Source organism: Furipterus horrens, unplaced genomic scaffold, assembly GCF_987537825.1.
Source record: "Furipterus horrens unplaced genomic scaffold, mFurHor1.1.pri manual_scaffold_8, whole genome shotgun sequence".
NCBI lineage: Eukaryota > Metazoa > Chordata > Mammalia > Chiroptera > Furipteridae > Furipterus > Furipterus horrens.
This window is the reverse complement of record NW_028327178.1, coordinates 19,572,379-19,597,505: the sequence shown is the minus strand read 5'-3', so window position 1 is coordinate 19,597,505 and position 25,127 is coordinate 19,572,379. Positions and strand designations below refer to the sequence as shown.

At 46.2% G+C, this 25,127-nt stretch overlaps 1 protein-coding gene and 1 pseudogene across 2 annotated transcripts in view; one reads left to right on the top strand and one right to left on the bottom strand.

Annotated features, from left to right (window-relative positions):
* Positions 1-25,127, bottom strand: part of LOC150002598 (lipoxygenase homology domain-containing protein 1-like) — a 154,555-nt gene that overhangs the window by 10,733 nt on the left and 118,695 nt on the right. The window contains exons 30-38 of one of the 2 annotated variants that reach the window (XM_090285099.1): positions 17,473-17,682; positions 17,218-17,353; positions 15,624-15,832; positions 14,552-14,737; positions 11,510-11,637; positions 9,270-9,387; positions 8,183-8,357; positions 6,477-6,662; positions 1,342-1,512 (exon numbers count right to left, since the gene is read on the bottom strand). In XM_090285099.1, the coding sequence (XP_090141225.1) occupies positions 1,342-1,512; positions 6,477-6,662; positions 8,183-8,357; positions 9,270-9,387; positions 11,510-11,637; positions 14,552-14,737; positions 15,624-15,832; positions 17,218-17,353; positions 17,473-17,682 (1,519 nt within the window). The remainder of the gene's footprint in view (positions 1-1,341; positions 1,513-6,476; positions 6,663-8,182; positions 8,358-9,269; positions 9,388-11,509; positions 11,638-14,551; positions 14,738-15,623; positions 15,833-17,217; positions 17,354-17,472; positions 17,683-25,127) is intronic. The other variant, XM_090285100.1, reaches the window with a different exon arrangement.
* On the top strand, positions 22,529-23,065 carry LOC150002600 (actin-related protein 2/3 complex subunit 3 pseudogene; annotated as a pseudogene).

Here is a 25,127-nt window from a genome sequence, read left to right as displayed (position 1 = left end):
AGATGAGGGATTCTGCCCATGACTTCTAGGAGCTTACAATTGTGCAGGGAAACTAACATATGTACAAGGGCTGATACAAATAAACTTGGGGTCACAAAGCAGTGTGCACCAATCATAGCATTGAAATTAAACCGGGTGCCTGCAACTCCTCAGTAAGCTCAATTAAAAAAGCTAGGAGTCCACCTCTAAATTAGGGCAGGAAACCTCATACAGATGAGAAATGGGTGCTCATTCCTCATTTGAATGCTCCCAGGGATATCAGTGCTCAGTACTTCTCAGAGCAGCTAATGTCACCTTTTGGTAGTTTGGATGGCATGGCAGAGATGGGTAGGTGGCTTTCTACCAAAGATCCATGTTTCCCCTCTGCAGTGTAGCGTTTGCAAGGAAGAGCTGTCCAGCCAGGGACTACAGTTCCCAGGTGCCCTTGCATTGAGGTGGAGCCACATGACTAGTTCTCACCAATGGAAAGTGAGTCAATGTATTAAGAAGGTAGGGGGACCAAGCATTCTCTTTTCCCTTCTGCAAGAACAGTGGGAGCCACATGGTGAAAATGGCAAACACAGATGAAAAGAGCTTCGGTCCTTGAATCATACTGTGGAAGAAAGACTTTCTGCCAAACACCAACAGTGGACTGTTACGTGAGCGAGAAATAAATTGTGTTGTGTTAAGTCGCTCAGATTTGGGGTTTATCTTTTACTACAGCTAGTGTTGCCTTAATAATTTAGGTTGGAAAATCCTTTTTTTACATTGGGCTCTGCCTTTGATAAGTTTTTGTTGTGTTGGACCCAGATGCTGGCATTTGTATTAAAGAGACACTTTCCTAGTCCTGATGGCCACCCATCTATGGAGCAATTACGCTTTCCCTTTAAATATGCCCTGAAGACAAGATCAAAGAGAAAGTGGCTGAGGAGATGCTGGCTCCGCCCCACTCCCGCCCCCGCACATTCTGTTTCCCAGACGCTTGATTTGGCCGCTGTTGCCACAGGCATCAACTGGATGGAGTCCATGATATAAAAATATACCAGAGAGAGCTCCAAACTCCCCAGCCTAGCCCTCAGGGCAGGGTGAGCTTCTCCCCAGTGTGTTTTCCTCCTCCCTAGTTAATCCCTGAGATTCAGAGCCATGATCTGATACCAGAATCTTGGCTGCTCCAGGTTCATTTAGGGGGTTTGCTTATGTATCTCCCCAACAGTAGGCCTCTGATTTGCCTCGAGCTGTAAAGAGTTTCTTCTTAGATTTGTCAACGCCATTTCCCTCCTCTCTTCTAAGCTCGTTCTCATTTATCTGAAATTTCAGCCCAAGCATCACAGCAAGGCTGAGCCCACCGGACTCCCCACGTACTGGTATTCTCCAGCTCATCGCGGATCACATTGTTGGCACAGGCAAAGTCGCGAAGTATCTGTCTGTCGCCCTCAGTCCTGGAGAACCAGCAGTCACACTGGAAGCGGAAGGTCTGGTCTCGAGAGTTGTCCTTCACATCGAAGTAGCTCACGTGCCAGCCTGGAAATATCCCTGCGGGGAAGAGATTGTGGGGCCTTGGAAATGAGCGTGGTCTTCCCCGCTCTCAAACTTCCGCTCCCCCAGGCCTCTGGCTGCGTGGCCTTGGATAAATTCTCTGTCCTCCCTTGGCCTCGGTCTCCTTGATGAAATGAGGGGTTGGGTTAGATGATCTCTAAGAGCTCCTCTAGCCCAGAGAATATAATTCTCCTGAAAACATCCTTAACTTGGGGTTCATGAACCCTCAGAAGATTTGTGTATGGGATTTAAGCAGTCTGTGGGCCCCACGAAATTGTGCTATAATTATACAGAGACATCGTACCAGGGGCAGGGCTCATTGCTTTGTCATATTCACAATGGGACCTGTGACCCAAGAAATAGATCTTTTAGAATTCTTAAAGCTGAAAGATAAATCCTATGCCTTCTTGATAGCAAAATCCACCTAGCTCACACCTAGTATCTTTATAGAATTAGTTCAGGCATCAGCTCCTCTAGTAAGCCTTCTCCAACAGAATTCTAGCTGATAAAAGGATAAGGAGTAACAAATAGAAAATCATCATTTGTAACCCTAATAGATCATCACTGGATGAAGCCATTAGGTGAGAAGTTACAGGGGACTTTATAATGGAGCGATCAGGCTGGCAGTCCCTGGACCCACCATTCTGTGTAAGCATCACTGGGAGTGGGACTGCTGCAATGTAATGTGAAGTACACGGGACCCATTTTACAATAGTACTGATACCACCTATAAAGTATTCTTGCCAAAGAACATTGAACCTGATTGTAGTCAAGCCTTGAGAGATGGCTTTCAGATTGTAGAAAGTATGGGGAATAAAGAGACAGTAATACCACAAAAAAACCCAAAGAGGTCCAGAATGTGTAAATTTTATAAATCATTGGACCCGCTTTTTTCAACAAGTTAATGGCATAGGAAAATAAAGGGAGTAGGCATTGGTCTCCATTAAAGGAGACTGAGGAGACATAACAACAACTAAATGTATTGTGTGGGCCTTGCTTGCATAACGATTCAAATAAACCCAAAAGTACAAAGACTTTTTAAATGTTATTAAGGAAATTTGCATATGGAGTGAAAATTGAATGACACAAAGAAATTATTGTTATGTGTGATGATGACATTGTGATTTCACAAGAAATTGCCCACTTTAAAAAGAGAAACATATTAAATATGTTTGGGATAAAATGCCATGAGGTTTAGAATTTGATTTTATATCTTTCAGCAAGCAAAAAGAAATTAAGGAGAAAAACAATTAAAAAAGGGATAAAACAAGTATGACAAATCACAATTTTGAATCTATGTGATGTGTATGTGGAAGTTTATTATAATATTCCTTTCACTGTTGTACATGGTTAACATTTTCCATAAAAAAGAACCATTGGATAAACAAACAAACAAAAAAAAATAGAAAGGTAGATTCAGGAAGAGAAGACTGTTATGCTATTAAGTTAGCTAAGCATTTGTAACCTGACTTACAAAAAAGTAATTTTTCAGGATCCACAACATTTCTTGTTTGTAAGACTCTCCAACGAAATATACTTGTCCTCATAAATTTCCATGCAAGGGAAGCATAATGTAGCATGAATATATTTAAACTAAATACGGAAAAGTGTGGCATAGAGAGCACTTAAGGACATGTTTAGCTATCTTAGCTTATATTACCTTTTAAACTTCCATTTCTGGAGGAGAAAGTTTCTATAAAGAAGAAGTTAGGCACAGAACTTGGACTCCCCATTCCTCTCCTGACCCTAGTATCCCAGCCACCTGGGCTTAATGAGGATACAGAAATGTTCCTTTCCCTGCCAATGATATGGTCCTACTTTCAGGTCCAACATCTGGTTGAAGGGGAGGAGGCCCACTTCTCTGCCTAAAAAGGGAAGAGGATAATATCAATGACTCAGGATTTCTTTAAGTTTAACAGCCAACATAAGGCCAAGGCAATTCCATAGCTGTGGGCTATCCAAGGGAGGAATCAAAGCCTTTGAAAAGCTTGGCACCTAAACCATTGTGTGCAGCTGTCCATGGTGCTTAACAACCTCTTTCCATTCAGGGTTTTGATTGTCGGTAATGAGAAACAATTGACTGTCAGACTTTTTTGCATAGAAGAAAAATACATGAAGAAAGCTGAGAAAGTCTAGATGTGCACACTATCAGTATCAGAAATTGCAACCGGTATTAGAGGGCTTAGTCAAGACCCTGAAATTCATTACCAGGACTCAATTTTTCAAAGTACCGAGACACAAGAAAAAACTGAGTCTGGAGAATTGTAGGTTTCCTGTGACTGAGTCATGAAAAGACAGGAATGGATCTGAGGGACCAAAAAAGGGGTATAAATAAATTATATTAAAACTAATATTAAGTCTCTACTATATCATAAACAGTCTGATAGGCATTAGGGAAAGAACAATGAAGAAGACAATGGTACTCAGGGAGTTGACAGTCGAATAAAGGGGACAAAGAAAAAGCATGTAGTTACAAATTTAATGACTATCCTGGGAGGGGTTCTTGTTAGGTAGGAAATAGGGAGAACTTTCAGTAAGGAGGTGAAGACATATGAAAATCTGTTAAGATGATGATTTTGGTTCTAGATTCTTCCTATTTTTCCATCTTAGAGAAATATAGTTGGTTTCTGAGCCCCAATTATCATTGAACTGCATGCAGGGGTGTGGAGGCTTCAGCTGCAAAAGTTAAAGCAATGAGTTTGTCACCTTGAGAATTATAACTCTGGACCATCTGGCCTTACTGGACTTTAAGCTGCTGCAGTTAAGCCTTACATTAGGCTCTCTGATGGGCCTGCATTCTGTTTTGGTGTGTTTTATCTTGCCCCAGTGGCCTTGAATATTTTTCTATGCAGCAGCAAGTCCCAAGGCAGATTTTTTCCCCCTGAATAACTCCTCTGCCCTCAAGAGTACTAATATCTTGTTAGTGCATGTTGGTAGCATGTCTGAGAGTTAGAAGCCTGTGGATATAATGTGCTTCTTTCTGATGTTGGCAGGGACACCATTCCTGGGACTATACTTCCTACACAATGGTTTGCTTCTTGTGTGTACCATGCAAAAAGAGAGTCTTTGCATGGATATTAGGGTAAGTAGACCCCAATCCCACATCACCCCCATTAATCTGATCAGTTAAATTCTTCTCATAAGGCTTGTGACACACACAGTGGGGCTCAGTGCTTTTCCTGAGCCATTGGCAGTCCAATTAAACAGTGAAGTGATTGTCTTGACTGGGCTAACCATTTGCTGAGTGTCATGGGCAGCAGCTCATCCTGATCTTGAGAACTGTCTGCAGAAGAAGATGGTCTTGATAGTTATGGCCCTTGTTATTACGTTGGACTTTCATATACCAGTCAACCTGCTACTTGTCCTAAGACAATCATAATGGATGATGAGAGGATGGGAAAGAATTCAAGGGTCTTGTTTTGTTTGCTTCTTGGAAAAGAGGACAGATTCATCAGGGATATTTTGTGAATGTTCTGCAAGCATATTTTTTCCCCATAGACTCATAATGACACTGGAATGGACAAGTGAGGAAGAAGGATCCCCATCCACTACACCCTTCTCTAGATAAGACACCCCAATACACCCTGGTAACAATCATACATGGGAGACAGAGTGAACAGAGGTAGAAGAATCTGCCCTCATCTCAACTTTTTTGACCCACTGGCACAATGGCCAGGTGAGGGCGCATGATGGGTTGGCACCCAACATGGTGTACTGGAATAGGGGTCAGAAGGTCTGGATTTATTTGTCCTGTGTTCTTTTCTTGGGTTGTAGTCCTGAGTAAGGCATTCAAACTTCACAGAACCCCAACATATTTTTTGGTTGTAGAAAAGACAGGTAACGAAGTGGTTTTTCTGTAGTAATTCACAAAGAGGTTGTAAGGATCAAGTGTTTGCATCTTTAATATTTAACAGCATCAGACATATATTGAACATTGACTGAATGGACACAATGAGATTTAAAAACTGTGTAGTTCTGTGAAAATATTTGTCATTTTATTGCTTTGAAGATTGGCTATTTTCTCTGTGCCTAATTTGAGCTTATTCCCTGTTATAGAAAATATTTAACTGTGTAACTCATGTTAAAGCAAAATAGTGTAGCTCCTTTAGGAAAGGAGATTTCAAACTGCCAAGTTGGGTTTCATCAGTTAGCATAACGAACATATTGGTCCCCAGTAGGGACTTGGAAGAAGTAAGGACAAACAAAGTCAGGATGGCTCAGGGCCACTTGTGGGGGAGACTCAGAAATACTGGAGAAGGCTTTGAGCAGATAGTATTGCAGAGGCTAGTTTCAGTGGAGGACAAGAGGGGTGAGTTAGAATAGTAAGAATTAAGGGAGCAGCATGTGTTAAGGAGGTGAAATATAGTATTTAACAACTCTTCTCTAATTAAAATGGAACTTAAAGGCTCAACACCAGAAAAAAAAAAATGGTCTCTGTGGACTGAAGACAACAAAAGAATAACCAAAGAGATGTTGAGAACATGAACGTCATCACAGTTACAGATATGACAAAGTTTCCGTGGGTATTTTGAATTAAAAAATAAATTTCTCACTTGGCTTATGTTCTATTCTACTGTTTATATTTATAAGCAAGTTTGACTAATTTTAGACTTGCTATTATAAATAAACAAGCCTAATCCTTTGTAGAAAATCCATGGGAAGTAAATTTTCTTTTTCTTAATTTTTATGTCTGAGCTAGGAAGTCAATGCTCCAATGTCACAGAAAATTAAGAACCATTCATAACCACTGGGAGAAAGCAGGAGACACTAAGCTTCATCTCTAAAATTTGTCCAGAACATTGGCTCTTTTAACTGATGGAAGCATCAAAATGGTAGCAATCAGCATCTTTTAGTTGCCTGAAACCTGGGGTTTCAGTTCAGTTGCCAGGGAGAGAGAAAGGGGCTCAGGTGGAGAGCTGAGGCCTGCCCTCCCCACCACCCTGACCTTGAGTGAGAGGTACCTGAGTTGTCATGCCAGACTCTTAGCTTGCAGAGGTGACCCAGGCTGAGCATGTCAGAGAAGTTGAACGTGTCTGTGTTGTTCCGCTCAAACTTGTCCCAGTTGACCGACCGCTTCAGGGCCAGTGTTCCACTGTCCCCATTCTCCCCAAAGATGATGATGAACACGTTGGCATCGGTGCCCGCACCTGGGAGTGCACAAGATAAGGGCTCTTGGTGCTGGCCTCTCAGACACATAGTCCTTTTGCCCTAGTCTGCATCCTTGCATCCTTGTGGGAGCCAGGTGTGAAGGCAGGCAAGTTCAGTGTCAGTGAGGCTCGGGTAGGAAAGGGTTGGAACTCTTGGGTCTCCTACTCTATCCTTCATTTATCTCTGTGCTTTGTGCATGCTGGTGGGCAAAGTGGAGTCCTGGCTAGCAAGTGTGAATGGTTTAGTATAAGAATTCACCTAGTTCTGGAGAAATACACCCACACTTAGAAGGCATGCCCTGTAGACTGGCTTTACAGTTTAGAAATACAGGCTCCCTCCTACACACTGTGGGTTCAGAGGAAATAGGAAAGTTTCTTGTTCCTCAAATATACCTCTTGATAACATACTACACTAGAATTCATATCATTTACTTAAGCCAAATAGAGGTATTGACCCTTGTTAAAAAGAAGATGCTTCTCAAAGAGGTGACCCTGTGGAGCTTTTTTGATGTATACCCTGTGGTTATCAGTAAACTTATCACTTGTTTCCTGAGGTTACATCATGAGGATATGGAGGGGCTTGAAAACATGTGGACACTTGGAACTTTTAAGCAAAAAGAGTGAAGGCTCCACTGTGAGGAGGAAAGGAAGAAGAGAGGGGCCAAAAACAAACTTTACCAGTTTTATTGACCCATCAGTTATGCTTGTGATCGGACCATGAGAGCTTCATTTCTTTGGCTAAATGCTTCTCTATTGGGCCAACAAGTTAATTCTAAAGTAGCCATTCACCATTAGTGTAAATGAGTTTGCCAGATTCCTTGCAACAGTTCCTGGGGAGCAGGCTTGGTACAGGGGAAGACAGGCAGGAAACATGGCCTTTGCACACATTAGTGTTCTTACTTGGAAGGTTTCCTCTGGTGACCCCTGTGCCTCAGTGGCTTCCGTTTGTCTTTCCGGACTGGACTTTGGCCCTCCGTGACCTTACGTCTGATCCCTTGTGCCTCCCTCTGGGTTTCCCAGCATGTGTGCTGACAGAACCTCACTGTCATTTGCTCCATGAGAGTGTCAGACCCACAAGGGCCCAGGGTCATCTCTCCATTCTATGATGCTAGGCCAATGCTGGCTCACAAAAGATGGTTGTCAAGCACGGGCATGTGGGAAAGAACCCACGGAGTCTCAGATGCATGGCGCCTGGCTGCGTGGCACTGGGAGGCAGCAGGAGGACTGAGGATCTATGAATCAAGCTTCATTTCTGACCATTTGCTGACCTCAGTGCTTGATAACGTTTTCCCTCACTTGTCTGAGGGAGGAGGAACACAGCCAACTCCGTCACTGGGAGGAAATACTTCTGTCCAGACAGGAAATGACACAGTGTGGAAAGGAAAGGTCTTGGATTGACTAACATTTGAAGGCCATCTAAGAAAATGTCCTGACCAGAGCCCAGGGCCTGAGCCAGAACTTGAGGAGGGACAAGAGTAGTGGGAGGTGGGAGTAGGAGATGGGGGGACCCGCTGACTCACCCCGGATGTTACTGGTCTTAACTGAGACGGTGTAGGAAGTCCTCTCCATCATCTCCTCCCCATCAATGACGGCACAAATTTCACACCCCAGGACCTTATTGCCCTGCCGCAGGGACAGCCAGTCTCCGTAGTAGAACATGGTCAGGTCTCCAGTGTTCATGTTCTTCAGGAGGATCTAGGTGAGAGGGCCCAGTGTGGGAATACATGCCCTCGCCTCCACCAGCCCCCCGCCCACTAATGCATCCCCTTTGGCTGAGCCCCAAGGACCCAGAATCCCTTGAGATGAGTTCTTCTGCCTTAGACTCCCGGCATGTGGGAAGGGCCCTGTCCAGGACAAAGACTCTGCCCTGTGTGCCTCACACAGGTGTGGAAACCCCCACCATGACTACTCTAGTTTAGGGATTTGAAAATGGGCTATTTGTCCAAAGATGTTTCCAACATTGTACACAAGAAGTGTGTGCTGAATGACTGACAGACAATGGACCAACCAAAGCACTGTCAGGCACAAACATCTGGGAATAGTGTACTACTGAAGTTGGCCCGATTGTCCTGGGCCTGGGCACCATATTGTTAGCTCAAGAAGAATATGCTGAAGAGGGGTGTAGGAGCCTGGGGGACCTCAGGACAGATGGCCGTTGGTGGATGGGGGATGAGAGGACTGATTTTGGGGGAAGTAGAGGGCCCAGGTGGAGAAAGAGGCAGCCACCAACTCAGGGATCACAGGGACACCAAGGGCTCCCTTTTCGTCCCACGTAGTTTCCACCATATTGCTGTCCCAACTCCTGCTGCTCCTCTCTCACTCCTCTCAACTCATCTCCTCCAAGAAGGCCACACCAAGTCTCTGCTTGCTACAGTGCCTGCTGTGTCCTCTGCCAGTCGACTCAGTTTTGACTGGACGCAAATAAATAAAACTCTGTTCTCCAATTAATTTGCATCAAAGGGGCCTATTGGATTATATAGGCCAGGTCTCTGTAACAACCCTCTAAGATGGCATTTGTACTTTCCCAAGGTCCTCCAACAACCCAAAGGAGCAGGAGGAAGGTGCAGGCTGGGGGTGGGAGGGAGAGAGAGGGTGCAGATGATTTACCCTCTCCAGGAACCACTCAGGCCTGTTTCCCTGGCCGTCAATTCGGATCCGCATCTTGGTGAATGGAGCAATGTCCAGGATCTCCATGAGGAAGGTGTCATTCTGCTCCCTCTCAAATCTGGGGGTGGAGAGCAGATGCATGAAAAAGGGGAGCTGGCTGTGGTGAGGGGCCCAGGTCATGCCACAAACCAGGTTCAGGGTAAGGAGAGAACAGGCTTCCACTGACTACCCCGTCGCTTGTCTGTTGCACCCCAGGTGTGTTCCCAAAATACTTAAGTGAGTTTGCCTGTAGAAGCAGTCCTGAATCCAGACCTACTAGTTCTGAGTGTTCATCTCATTCAGCAGTCCCAGCTTTTCTCTGGGACTTGGTTTCCTCATCTGAAGTCTGGGGAGAATGGCACTAGCCCTGCAGTCTCAATGGAAAAGGAGTTTCATGACTGCAAACTTTACCGGCTGCCATGAATGGTAGGGCAGGCTGTGCACTGTACAACTCTAGATGGTGCCATTCACATTTATTTATATATATTTACATGTATACACAATCTGCACAATTAAAGACAATGGCCTTGAGTGGCAGGGATATAGAAAGTAACATTGCTTTTGTTGCTATGACTACTTTTCTGCTGAATTGTGCCTTATCTCAGAGATGCTCTCTCTTCATCCCTTCCTTACTGACCTTCCCACAGTGCCGCACGTATAAAGCGACCTTCTGTGCTGACTGATTGCTTGACTGCTGGGTGGCTCCAGATGCTGCTGCTGATAAGTCTCTGGGGGTAATGCAGGTGGCACTGAAGAAGATATGACACTGTGTGGCAACTGTCATGCCTTTTTGAATACAAGACATATTTTTAAAAGCAGGGGCCACAGCCAGTGGGACTGAGACTGCAAATGCTATGGACCAGGAACGAACCACTCCTAGTCTTACAGGCAGTGGCGGAACAGCCAAGCAGCCTAATCTCTTTGGATAAGTTGCTCATGTGCATTTTATGATTATTGGAAGTAAAAACGTTCTCCCCAAAATCTGTCCAAAATCCTTTCTGCTCCAGTTTAAGCCCAGTCTATCCCTCTGCTCATATGGAAACTGAAGGAGGTGCTCACAAAGTCCATTGTCAAGTTCATATCACATACTGGAGAGTTCTCTCAAATCATCTATCAACTCATTTGCTTCCTTACTCTTGCCAGGTGTATAATGTTGCAGATCAAAGGAACTTTAGAATTCTTGGCTTTGTATTTCTCTTTAATTTTCACACTTTGAATTTAGCTAAGTGTCTCCATCTTACAGTGGGCCAGGCGAAGGAGAAGGGGAGTAACAAGCTTGTCTTGTAGAAGGCAGAAGAGTGGATTACTTGGCTCCCTCACCCTTCTTTAGAGACCAAACCCCACCTACACCTGGATGGACCTCCTCTCCTCAGGGTAAAAGCCCACATCCAAAGACAAAGCCCCTCATTGGCCCTTCATTGCTCCACAGCTAACTCCCACATTTTCTGCTGTGCAGACCCCTCAAGGCTGACACTTGGTAGGGCCCCCACACTGAGGGGCTGCCGTTGGAGAAATGGTCAGCCTTTGAGCCACGTCCCCTAAGGCCTAAAACTCTTGGTAAACTAGTTGCCCTCCCAGCCTAAGGCTTTGGCTGTGGTTAGCTTCATACTGTTCTCAGTCACAGAGGCTAATACTGTATGTGAGTAGGTATTGGTTACTCTGATAGGGGTGGGGAACAGGAGAAAACCAGAATAGGAAGGGAATGAGCAACAGCCAAAGGTCGTGCTCCTCTGATGTCACCTTTTCAGCTGCTGAGCAGAGAGGCTCCTCTGGGTAGATAAGCAGGGCAAAGCCTGGACCACTTTAGCAGCCTTGTCCTTCTGAGTCAGATGCTCAGGAGATTCACAGTGACATAATACTATCAACTAATCTGCAGACCTTACAATTAACATTCTCTAGGGAGGGAGGGAGGGATGGAAAGAAGAAAGTACAGGGGAAAGGAAGAAAAGATGGGCTATGAGATCAGGTAATCAAGGAAGGCTTCTTGGAGGAGGTAGGTTTAAGCTGGACCTTGAAAGAGAAGAGAGTGGATGAAGGGCACCGCAGGAGGTGGGAATCACAAGGACAAAGGTGTGGAGGCTGGAAGTCCCCAAGGAATGAGGGGCATATGAGGGAAGCGATCTGATTGAATGCACAGTGGGGCTAGAAAGTGAAGAACTGGATAGGCAGAGGGGTAAAAGGCAGAGCTGGTCCCTGAATACCTGGCCTTCTTTTTGTCCAGCTGTACTTCCTCTGTGCTGCCATTGATGCCATAGAGGGTCATAAAGATGTTGGAGTCTGTGCCACCACCGACCACGTCACCCGTCCACACAGTCATTTCGTACAGCTCCTGCCATGAGAGGGATGCGGGTCCTGAGCCTTGGTGTCACTCACCAACCCTACCCACTTGCCTCATTATCACCAGGGCAAGATGACACTGTCTCCTAGCTCTGTGGCTCTGAAGTGTCCCCCACAAGGCCCAGTTTACTACTAGAGGGAATTCCATTTCACATAGAGAACGTGTGTGCAGCTGAAACATGACTGAGAGTCCCAGCATCAACTGATTCCTTTGTCAGTTGAATCACAAACTAAATCCATGCATTCTAGCAGCACATGGTGGCAGGACAGTGGCGTTTGGAGCCACGCAGAGCTCCATTTGAATCCCAGATCCACCACCAGCTAGCTGTTGAACCTGGGCAGGTGCTTCACACTTGCCAGCCTCTGCTTTGTCCACCGTGAAATGGGGATAAGCACTTTGCCAAGTTGTGACATCTACAGACATGTGGCAGCCTTGTGGTATGGCCTCACGAAGCAGCAGCAGCTCTGGGTGAATGTCCTTCCTTCAAGCTGCAGCCAACAAACACCCTGACGCTTAAGGGAGCTCAGATTCCATTCAGTTGTAAAATGGGACAATCACCTATTCTATTTGATTTTTGCTTTAGTTTGGGATTTTGCCATTTTTGTTTTAGGTTCACTCCAAAAAAAAAAAAAAAAAAAAAAAAAATGATATATTCCCTTTGTTTCCACCAGAGAGGGAGGCAGCAGCGAGCTCTTTCCAGAAGCCTCACTGAAGCCCCTGGCCTTGGTTTTTCCTCTCAGAGGAAGCCTCGTGGCTAGTCTCGGCTTCTTACTCTATTTCCTCTCGCCAGGTGCCCAGGCATCAGCAACTAAGTCCCAAAGACTCAGGATAGGCTTGCACACATGGCTGAGAAACTGCCAGGCTACCATCATCTCCTTTGCCCATACCTGGCCCTTCCCTTCCCCTGTGGCTGCCCCATGGTTTTCTCACCTGTGCAGGAGCCTGGTACCCACTAGCCAGAAGCTTTAAAACTCAGAACCCAAGTCACACACCACAGTGATCATGCCACCAATGTTGTGCCTTTGGGTACTCGGTGGTTGTCAAGCAACAGCTAGAATCTCTGCCACGAAACTGCAAGATTAGAAGTAGTATTTTCAGGCCTGGCACAGAGGACAGGTTTTCTGAGGGAGTAATGGAAGAGTCTCCTGCTTTACCAGGAAAATCCGCTTAGACCATCTAACAAGAGCATCTGTGGTGGCACGGAGTTATTGAGAATAAAAACAGGAGCCTGGTGCTCTTTTGCTCTTATCCAGACAGGCATCAGAACTAGAATGGTCAGAATGAGTTTTTGTGGCTCCAAGGAGACTGGCCCTTATGGCTCCTCCCTCCAGACTCCTGCTCTCTGTGTCCATATTTCTCTCCTTTGCACAGACACCCCTCTTTTTATGTCACAGGTCTGTTTCCTGAAAGAAACACAGAAACAGGGCTTTTGTAACTCCACTCTGATATCAGATGCCTTGGGGAGACGGCTAGTCCAAAGAACCCTGTGGTTTTTGTAAAGTAACAAACCTGTGCTCTCGCAGGTTTATTTTTCTTTTGTTTTAAAGACTGATTTATTTATTTATAGAGGGGTGTAAGGAGGCGGAAAGAGAAGGAGAGAAACATTGACTGATTGCGCCTTGTACGTGCCCCAGCTGGGAACATAACCCGCAACCCAGGCAGGTGCACTGACCAGAAATCAAACCGATAGCATTTGCTTTGCAGAACAATGCCCACCGAGCCACACCAGTCGGGACAACCTGTGTTCTTTTGCATCATGAATAACAGTGCTGTGGGTCTGAAATTTCATGGACTAAAGAGCTCAGAGGGTGATACAGCTGCACTGGGTTGGGGGTGTGTGGGTGCTGGTGGGTGGTGCATACCCAGGCACACACATACCCACGTGAATGCTGGGAACTGGGTCAGGACAGAGGGTGAACTATGTGCTAACTCACAGACTGTCTGGACACAGATGGAGATGTCTGGGGAAGGGAGGGAGGTTGTTCATGTGGGAGCATGTTCTGTCCTCTGGCTCTCAAACAAGGGAGAGGGTAGGCACTCACTTTCCTGCCTGTCAAGGTTTTGACAGCCCATAACTCAGTCCTTCCTTCTGTCTCCATAGACAATATGGCAGGGCACACTCAGGTGCAGGCTGATTGCTTCTTACCTTTGCGGGACAGCTGCTGACTTAAATCTCATTGGTTTGGGTTTAGGAACAGAGGTGAAGGCTAAAGCCTTCTGTTGACCACAACAACTTTTCAGAGAGAAAGAGAAGTCTGTGGGGTCACATGAACCAGAGGCCTCTAGGCTGCCAACTGGCCATGTTTCCTTGGGCATCAGCACCCAGACATCCTGCCTCCTGCCTAGCACTGACCCGTGAGTTTGAATAACTCATCCCTGGTCATTTAGACAGTTGGAGATGGAGCCAGGATAGGAACACAGAACTCCTGCCTTCCAGCCTTTTCTACTTAAGGGGGGTGTTGTGCAGACAGCTCTCACTGCACTCTGAGACCCAGAGGCTCACAGAATCCCAAATGCCATCTGTCCCTGTCACTGTCCTACTGGTGTCGATGGAGCATCTATGTAGAGCTGTTTCTTTGCAAAGCTCATCTGGATGTTCATGACTGCATATTAGTTAAGATCTTACCTGGAACAGAATGGAAAACATTATCTCCATGTGCTATATGAGAAAACCAAGGCCCAGAGAGGCCAAATGTCTTACCCAAGTGTCATGCAGCAGCGGAACAGAAAAGACTCGAGTCTCCTGTCTCTGAGCAAAGTGCATGTGGCTGGTGCACCAGGCTGCAGCTTCAGCCAATGCCCCAGTGATGAGTTTCCTGCTTCCCTCACATTCATCTCCCTACTGCTCCCCACCACATCTTGCACACTCTTGCCATGTAATGCACACACACAGGCCCCTCTATACCTTCACCCCGATGTTCACCACCGTAGCATCCAGGAGGTCGAAGACCATGGAGGTGAGGCCATCTCCTCGGTCCTTGGAGAGCCAGCAATTGCAGGTCAGTATATACTTGGTGCCCTGGGTGGGCACAGCCAAACTCAGCTCCTCCACCTGCCAGCAGTTCTCAGGGGAGGTCCCATCATGGCCCAGCTGTGAGGGGACACATTGGGGCCCTGAGGATCTGGACATGACTGAGAAAGAAGCCCTCCCTGCCCTGCTCAGTGTCCCCTTCCCCATTCTGCAGCCTCCTCCCTCAGTGCTTCCTTCCAAAGTGCTTTGTACTCACTGACCCAAGTCCCTCCCATGAGGGGAAAAGATTTTGCAGATAGAATTAAAGTGTCTAATCAGAAGACTGAGTTAATAAAAAGATTATTCTGGGTGGGCCTGACCTAATCAGGTGAGCCCCTTTAAAAGAGGGTCTGGACATCATACATGGAAGAAGTCAGAAAGATTTGAACCAGAAGACATCTTTTCTTATTGGACTTGGAGAAACAAACTGCCATGTTTTATAGGGGCTCGCATGGCAGAGAATGTGGGCAGCCTCTGGGAACTGGAGGCCTCAGTCCTACAACCACAAGGAAATAGATTTTGCCAACAACCAGTGAGCTTTGAACGGGATCCCAAGCCTCAGATGAGACTGCAGCCCTGGCAGCATCTTGATTTCAGCCCAGTGGCATTTGGGAGGAGGAGCCAGCTAACTCACTACATCAGGATTCCTGACCCAGGAAAATGGGAGATAACACGTCTGTGAGAGCGTTAGTTCCTAAGTTTATGGTCATTGGGTACAGAGCAACAGAAAACTAACACACAAGGCATCCGCATAGGGTGGGGGGGAAACTGGACATGGAGGGGCGGGGGATTCACCTAAGGTGATGGCAGAGGCCAGGAGGTCTTCCCCTGCTACCTGCTCTGAGGTGGGGGTCAGGTCAGCTGCTCTGCCCACCCTCTACTCTCCCTCCCTCCTCCACCCCATGTACAAGTCAGCTCCTTCCTTCCCTGGGGGTGGTCACCATCCCGAGATCCCAGGGGCCAGCACCTCTATCTTCTTGATGACGCCTATATCCAAGCCTCCCACGTAGAACTCCTCCACGGAGCCGCAGCTGAAGCCCTTCTTCTCTCCAGGATAGTCCAGCCAGATGCGGTTACTGACCAGTTCACCCTCCCCAATGAGAATGATGAAGGCCCGGCTCTCAGTGGCTGCATCCTTGTGTGTCCCAGTGGTGACTGACACATAGTAGGGAATGACTGCAAGAGATCAGGGGCCAAGCCTCACAACAGGCCAGGTGGACCAGGGCGGGAGCGTAGACTTGGCAATGAGACTTGAGACAACTCACTGCCTCCGAGACAAAGTGCAAAGGAGCTTTCCGGACTGGCAAGTTATCTATGGTGAGTGCCTACTCTCCAGGGAGGAGGAAGTCGGTCACTCCCAAGCGAAGATCAAAGAGAGTGTCCTTGTCACATAAAAACTGAGCTGCACCTAGTGTGCCCATGTGAAGAGGGATAAGACAAGAACCTTTCCCCACGTACAGGGGAAGCCTGAAAGGTTTACTATGTCAGCAAAAATGAGGTTGGCAAAACCAAGGTCTCACAGAAAATAGGAATTTAGGGAAGATTAATAGAAGAGTATTATATATGTAACATGGTAAATGAAAATTACAGAAAGCATCCATTTCTATCCATTAAACCAAACTAATCAGCATAGAAACTCGCTTAGGTAATGGCACAGAATTCTAGTTGCCCATCCAGTATTTGTTTCCCTTGCAGCTGGCAGGGGGGTAGGTGGGGGAGCGGGGGGGGGGGGGTCATGGTACACAAGTGGATGTGGTTGAGAACGTTGCTTTTAAAGAATCTGACTCAACAGGGAGGAGCCCCTTTTGCCCGTTACCCTTCCATTCATTCTGCTTTGGGCATGACTGTGATGGCTGAAGCTCTAGCAGTCATCTTGGCAACAGGAGTGACTTTTAGGCTGCAAGCCTCTTGTGAGGTTGCCAAAGTAGTTAAATTGAAAGAGCCTAGGCCCCTGACTTCACTGGAGCTGCTATATCAGTAACAATGCCTACCTTTGAACTTCTATGTGAGAGAAAAGTAAAATCCCTCAATCATTTAAGTCACTATCTTGAGGTCTCTGTCACTTGCAGTTAACCAATGGATACAAGTTTGGAAACCCTTCTCCTGGCCCGTCTTCCTCAATAGCTTGGAAGGCACTGCCCTGGTGTAGTGGGTTATAGGTTATGCAATATGCATCTCTTTGAAAAGTTTCCAAACTAGACCTTCCTGGCTGGAATTACCTGCACTGTTTTCTGTACCTGCCTGTGGCCTGGCTCTGAGCAAAGCGCATCTGGTAGGTATACCAGGCTAATCCCTGCCTTCTCACCTCTCAGGGTTGTCGTGAGGGTGGAAATGGGACATACGTGTGAAAACTGTGTGTAAATTTTAAGACATTAGATAGACACCCTCATCAGCGAGGTCACCTTCATCATCAAGTCTGGGCACAGCTTGGTGTTGTCTTGTGGAGCTTGATCTTGTAGTAAGTCAGATCATGGTGGGGCTAACGCATCGCCTGCCCAAGAATATCTTAAACACATTGCCATGTGTGTGTTCCTCCTCTGACGAGACCCTGCTTGGCTTACCCCGGCCATCCTGGACATAGTTGGCCATGACCCCCGTCACTGTGTCGACGTCGACATCAGCCATCTTGGAGCTCATGGCGAGCTCCCAGAAGTCCGCAGGGCTGCTGCAGTTGCTGCTTCGGTCCCCGAGGTACTCCTGTTGGGAAGAGCGCAATTCAGGCCCATTACACCTCTGGCACCATCTGCCTTCAGGTTGAGGATGATGACAGGCCATGGCTGAGCCCAGACGCCCACCCCCGGCTGCCTTTCACGCACCTTCTCATAAAAGAGCCTCTCAAGTCGCCCGTCCTCCTTCTTCAGGGACAGCCAGCGCCCGCACAGGAACAGAAACTCATCCTCATTGGTGTCATTCCAGATATCCACCTTCTCTACGTACCAGTCTGCATACCACTTGCTGTTGTCATGGCGGAGCTTAATCTTATAGATGACACCCAGGTCGGCGGCCTCGATAATGAAGGTGTCAGCCTGGGGAGTCCAGATGTGGGGACTTGGGTGAGAGCGCTCCCCATTTCCACCCACTCCAACCCCATCCATCCAGTACCTTTCATACTCCTCAACTGTTGAGCTAGACAGACCCTCCCAGCTGGGGAGCCCTCTAGGCTCTAACCACAGTGCTTGGTATGCCAAAGCCTCACTGGCACAATGGCCCTGTTTGCACTCTAGTTCCTTTGGGAAAATCCCTGTGGATGTTTGGAAGACAGACTCTGATGAGCTGCGTGGGGGTGGGACAGATGAAGGTGCTCTCCCTGTTCTGGGAACTGATGTCCTGGTTATGTTGAGTATCAGAATGAGTTCAGCTTGGAGGCTGGAGGATGATAGCTGAGGGAGAGGCAGACTCCTTCTGAATGATGGGAGGAATGTGAAGTTTTCATGGGGAAGCAGGTAGGCCGTTGGAGGGGCCAGCCATCTGGGCTGCAGTCTCTGCTGGAGGCAAAGCTGAGGAGAGTAGGGGGACAACATCTGGGTTCAGGATGGTTTTGTATAGGGTGTGACATAAAGCCCCCCTCTGCGCTCTGATTATACCTTCAGCAAAGTGACATTACACTCTTGGATAATTGGATTCTTTGAGGATTGTTCAGGTCCTCCCTGGGACAGCCCAGGTGATGGAAGTAGCCACCTGTGGCAGGACTAGAGGCAGGGCTGGGAAGAGGCTCCAAGTGGTGGCATTAAGCTGAAGATGGGGGGTTGGGCTTTCCAGGAAGCCATGGTGGGTCAGTCTTTTGGCTGAGGAATCTCCAAGCGAATGGTGCATGGCCGAGGGCAGGTGTGGACTTATGCAGGCCTTGGGGCACTGGCAAGTGACATAGTTAATTAGAGCAAAAATGGGCACACCTAATGACATAGGGATTGCACTTCCTTGCATCTGTTCTGGGGGGACACCTTCATATGTGAGCAAGGCTGTCTGTTGCAGGCCTATTTTTACGGTGGAACATTGGGAGCCAATAGGTGTTCAGCGCCTGGGAAACAGTGTCATGTGTGGGATGTTATGTGTGTGGTGGTTACAAAGAATGAGCCAGCTCTACATATGTTTGACTATCCTGTCACAGAATATTTCTAAGATGTCCCATTGCATGCCAAAGGCAAGCCGAAGAAGCATTCATATAGCATGACGTCTTTTATGTAAAAAGTTAAAACAGCAGAACAGCATTATATTTCTATAGGCACATATTCATGGGTCCAGAGAAAAGCCTTGGAAGGATTTGGAGACAGGAGGGAATGTGGGGCATTTTGGAAACTGGGGCTCAGGGGTCTGAAAGGGGCATTTCACACAAACTAGTGGGGCTGGTAACCATGAAGGTCTGTGAATCCCATGGAGGGCTAGGCCAGACCTGGGTTGGGTGGGGAGACCCTGATAGTTGAAGAGAGAGAGGGACTCTGTCAGCTTTGAATAGGTAAACTGGGGAAGTCCAGAGGAAGGGTTGGATTTTAGGGGTCTGGGGCAGGGAGTCAGGTTGGTCTGATAAGTTAGGTGAGATAAGGAAGGACTGAGTGGAGATGGAGTGGATCAGGCTGATCTGAAATTTAAAAGGGAGAATCTTTAAGATGTGGTGATTGATTGAATGTGGATGGGGAGAGGGTGCTGAGAGAAGAGGGGTGTCAAGGATGACTCCTGGATTCTGAAAGCTTTTACGTGGTCTGCAGTGAACTTAAAGTCATATAAATCTTCAGTGACTAACTCAGCTGTAGCTCCAGCTCCCCTGATGGGACATCAGAACTGGAGGAGGGTAGAGAAAGGATTGGGCAGAATGCAGTAAAGATTTTTGGTGTGATATAACAATTGCTAAGAGAGAAAATCTGACTCTGCACACAGAGGAGAATGGATTGCATTACCTTCTTGTATATTTTTATTTATTCACTTAACAAATATTCATTATACCTACTCTGTCCCAGGCTCTGTGCATAAAGCCACAAACAAAAATGTATCTACCAGCCATGTGCCACACATGACTATTTTACAAGCACTTACAAGGCATCGGTTCCAGGTGCCCGTGAAGGCAGGAAAAGGTGTGCTCTCACAAGCCTTGCCAAGGCCCAGCACTAACAAAGACGTTACTTCAGGCCAGGCACATTCTAGGCACTTCAGATGCTTTAACTTATTTTATGGGAAAGGAAACTGAGGCAGGGAGATGCTAAGTAACTCATCCAAGATCACACAACTAGTCAGCATCAGAGCCAGAGTCTGAAGTCAGGTCATCTGGCCCTAGCCACGGGTCTAGGCACCTGACTACTGCTTGGTGCTGCCATATTCCATACATGAATGAGCCTGGTAGTCATGTGTCTACTATAGAATCAGGGACACCAAATGAGTCACTTGACCCTTTGGGTCGACTTCCTACTAACTACCTCAAAAGTGCAAGGAAAATTATAACTCTGTGTGTGTGTGTGTGTGTGTGTGTGTGAATGAGTATATGTGGGAAATTATTTCTCCCTGATACAAAGTGCTCTTACATGTATCTCGACCTGTTTTTCTGCCCAGTGGTCTAAGTAGCTATCACATTGGTATTCCCACTTCAGAAGCAGTAACCAGAGCTAAAGAGAGATGGTTCACATCTGGATGATGGAGCAAATGAATGGGACCTTGAGGCCTGAATCCTTTGGGACCTTATGGTCAGGGTGGCACTCCTTCCAGGTGGACTGGCTCATGGGGTCACCAGCCAGCTGCAGACCTACTTAGATGACACTTACTCTTCTTGTCCCAGAACTTTCTCCTCACCTGCAGCAAATGTTTCAGCATCAAACATCATGCTTGGTTGAGGGTCAGGCTGAAGGAGGCCCTGATAAACTCCCACTGGTTGATGCATAAATCCCCATATGCTCATGGCCCCAGGCAAGACCATGGGTTGCGCTAAGAACCAATTACTTGCTCTGATTATCCTGTGGCTACAGCTTAGCCTGAAGGGATTCTCAGCAGATTTAGGTGGATGGAGAGATGGAAAGAAGCTGAGGAGTGAGTAAAGAGGTTAAGGCAGAAAAGGCTTAAAAGAGAGAGGAGCTGTACTTCTGGTCAAGATGGAAGCATAGGTAGACACACTTCACCTCCTTGTGCAACCATAAGAAGGATAACAACTAACCTCAAAAAAAAAAAAAAAAAAAAAAAAAACCACCCAGGGAGACTTCCGGCCAAGATGGAGGCCTAGACAGACATGCAGCATCTCCCTCCACAAGTAAGAAGGAATACAACTACCTCAAAACTAGAAAACCAGAAGTTCCAGAAAAATTGAGCTGCATGGAATTCCAACAAAGATATAAGGAAGAAGCACTCGTCCAGACAGGTAGGAGGGGCAGAGCCAGGGTGGAGAAAACGCGGTGTGGCAGCGGTGGCAGTAGCAGCGGTGAAAAGCGCAGTTAGAAATTTTAAAAAGTAGGGAGGGACACCTGGGGAGCGCTCCCAGCACCAGATCAGACTTCACAGCTCATGGTTCCAGCGTCTGGGAAAATAAAGCCTCATTGCTTCTGACTATGCAAGCCGGTGGGGGTTAGGGTGGAGGAGGAGGCTGCTGGTCTCTCAGTAGAGTCCACTTGTTTGGAGGGCCCCCTCATTCCTAGAACATTTGTGGACCCACCCACTCTAGGAACGAAGGCCAGGGCAATAGCTGGAGAGGTGCCAGTCTCATATGGAAGTGGGAGAAGTGCCTGGAAAAGGGGCAATTGCTGAGCAAGCAGCATTGTTCCCTCTCAGACCCTTCCCCCACATACAGCACCACAACTTGGTGAAATGGGTTGCCCGTACTGATGAATACCTAAGGTTCTGCCCCTTACAACATAGCAGATGCAACAGCTCTACCTAAGACACAGAGGTATACAAACACAGGAGCCTGCCAAGATGAGGAGACAGAGAGGGAACAGATAAGGTTCCAGAGGGAGAATTAAGCAACGAGGAGATATCCAACCTAGCAGACAAGGAGACAGCCAATCTAACAGACATAGAATTCAAAACACTGGTGATAAAGATGCTCACAGTCTTGACAGATATACTTAAGTATGGCAAACACATAAGGGAAGAAGTGAAGGTTATGTTAACTGAAACAAAGGAAAATCCACACAAAACCAATGGTGAAGGGAAGGAAACCAGGGTTCAAGTCAATGATTTGGAAATTAAGGAAGAAAAAAACAGTCAACCAGTACAGAATGAGAAAAGAAGAATTGAAAAAAATGAGGAGAGGCTTTGGAACCTCTGGGACAACTGTAAATGTGCCAACATCTGAACCACAAGGGTGCCAGAAAGAGAAGAGGAAGAGCAAGAAATTGAAAGCTTATGTGAAAAAATAATGAAGGAAAACTTCCCAAATTTGGTGAAGGAAATAGACATACAAGTCCAGGAAGCACAGAGAGTCCCAAACAAGCTAGACCCAAAGAGGACTACACCAAGACACATCATAATTAAAATGTCAAAGGTTCAAGATAAAGAGAGAATCTCACAAGTAGCAAGAGAAAACCAGAGAGTTACTTACAAAGGAGTTCCCATAAAACTGTCAGCTGATTTATCAAAAGAAATTTTGCAGGCAAGAAGGGACTGGCAAGAAGTATTCAATGTGATGAAAAGCAAGGACCTACCACCAAGATTACTCTATTCAGCAAAGCTATCATTTAGAATGGAAGGGCAGATGAAGTGCTTCCCAGACAAGGTAAAGCTAAAGGAGTTCATCATCACCAAACCATTATTATATGAAATGTCAATGGGACTTACTTAAGAAAAAGAAGACCAAAATTATGAACATTAAAATGGCAACATGTCCAAGCTGCCAGACCAGAAGCACTTCATTCTAATCTGATTCTCCTCATCTGGGTTGAAACTCGGAAGCCCACGAAGATGTTAGCTTACCACTCCTCTCTCATGGACCCCGACACCAAACTCATTGGAAACATGGCACTGTTGTCTATCAGAAGTCAGTTCAAAGGACCCGCCTCTAGAGAGACCAAAGATGCAGATATTGTGGATAAAGCCATTTATTACTTCAAGGCCAATGTCTTCTTAAAAAACTATGAAATTAAGAATGAAGCTGATAGAACCTTTATATACATGATGCTCTACATTTTTGAGTGTCTAAAGAAACTCCAGAAGGGCAATTTCAAAAGCCAAGGCGAGAAAGAAATGTATACACTGGGAATCACTAATATTCCAATTCCTAGAGAGCCTGGTTTTCCACGTAATGCAATTTATGCCAAACCTGCAAACAAACAGGAAGATGAAGAGATGAAGGCTTATTTACAACAGCTAAGGCAAGAGGCTGGACTGAGACTTTGTGAGAAAGTTTTTGACCCTCAGAATGATAAGCCCAGCAAGTGGTGGACTTGCTTTGTGAAGAGGCAATTCATGAGCAAGAGTCTTTTAGGACCTGGAGAGTAAGGGAAGCCTGGGAAGACACTGTTTCCCAGCCATGGTCTGCATTTAACAGCTAGATGTACACAGTTCTTTGCCTTTATTTCATAACGTTTTATACAGAAGAGAGAAGAGAACATGTCTTTACTTGAAAAGTTCATTATCAAGAATTTAGGGGGGGGGAGGAATTATCAAAGGCTGATTTGAAATTTTCTGTAGCATTAAGCTGGTGCTTAATAAGTAATAATAAAAAAATTTCTAACATTAAAAAAATGACAACAAACTCACAACTATCAACAACTGAATCTAAAAAAAAAAAAAAAAAATACAACTAAGCAAACCAGAAGAGGAACAGAATCATAGGTATGGGGATCATTTGGAGGGTTATCATCTGGGAGGGGGGAAAGGGGGGAAATGGGGAAATGGTGCAGGGATTAAGAAGCATAATTGGTTGATATGAAATAGACAGGGTGAAGTTAAGAATAATATAGGAAAGGGTGAAGCCAAAAAACTTATATGCATGACCCATGGACATGAACTAAGGGGGGTGGAATTGCTGGAGGGAAGGGGGGTACTGGGTAGAAGGGAGCAAATGGGAAAAAAATGGAACTACTGTAACAACATAATCAATCAAATATATTTTAAAAAATCAATAAATACCTGATGAGAAAATAAATTAAAAAACCACTCAGAACTGCAAGAAAATTGAACTGTATGGAAGTCCAACAACCAAGGATTTAAAGAAGCCATACCCATTCAGATGGATAGGAGGAGCAGAGACGGGAAACTGGGGCAGAGAGGATGCAGTGAGGCAGTGGCTAAGGCACCATGGCAGTGGCTGGTGGAATGGGCAGTCCCACATTCACATGTGGTAGATAAAAATTGGGAGGGATACCTTGGGAGCCAGCAATCCCAGCTTAAGGCCAGACCACTCAGCTCAGGGTTCCAGCTCTGGGAAGATAAAGCCTCATAACTTCTGGCTGTAAAATCCAGTTGGGGTTGGAGTGGTGGAAGAAACTGCTGGTCTCTCAGGAGAGTCCATTTAAAGGAGCCCCCCACAGTCCTAGCACATACTCAAACCCACCCACTCTGGGAACCACCACCAGGGCAAAAGCTAGACAATTGCCAGTTGTATATGAGAAGTGGGTGAAGTGACTGGAAATGGGATGAGCACTGAGCAAGCCTCCAGTAGCCATGCAGTGGCATTGTCCTGTCTCTGACCCCTCCCCCACGTACAGAGCCACAAAGCAGCGAAGCAGATTGCCTCACCCTGACGAATACCTAAGTCTATGCCCCATACAACTTAACAGGTGTGTTAAGACAGGGAGTCAAAGCAGCTTTACCTAAAACACAGAAAACAACACAGGAGGCTGCCAAATTGAGGAGACAAAGAAATATGGCCCAAATGAAAGAATAGGACAAAACACCAGAGAAAAAACTAAACAAAACAGAGATAGCCAACCTATCAGATGTAGTGTTCAAAACACTGGTGATAAGGATGCTCAGGGAACTCATTGTGTATGGCATCAGCATAGGGGAAGAAATGAAGGCTACATTAAGTAAAATAAAGGAAAATCCACAGTGAACGAACAGTGAAGGGAAGGAAGCTGGGGTTCAAATCAACTATTTGGAGGAAGAGGAAGAAATAAACATTTGACCAGAACAGAATGAAGAACAAGAATTTAAAAAAAAGAAATGAGGAGAGAATAAGAAGACTCTGGGACACCTCCAAAGTGCCAACATCCGAATCATAGGGGTGTCAAGAGAAAAGGAAGAACAAGAAATTGAAAACTTGTGTGACAAAATAATGAAAGAAAATTTCCCTAATTTGGTGAAGAAAATAGACATACAAGTAGAGGAGGCACAGAGAGTCCCAAAAAGCTAGACCCACAGAGGACCACATCAAGACACATCATAATTAAAATGCCAAAGGTTAAAGATAAAGAGAGAATCTTAAAAACAGCAAGAGAAAACCAGAAAGTTACCTACAAAGGAGTTCCCACAGGACTGTCAGCTGATTTCTCAAAAGAAACTTTGCAGGTAAAAAGGGACTGGCAAGGAATATTCAAAGTGATGAAAAGCAAGGACC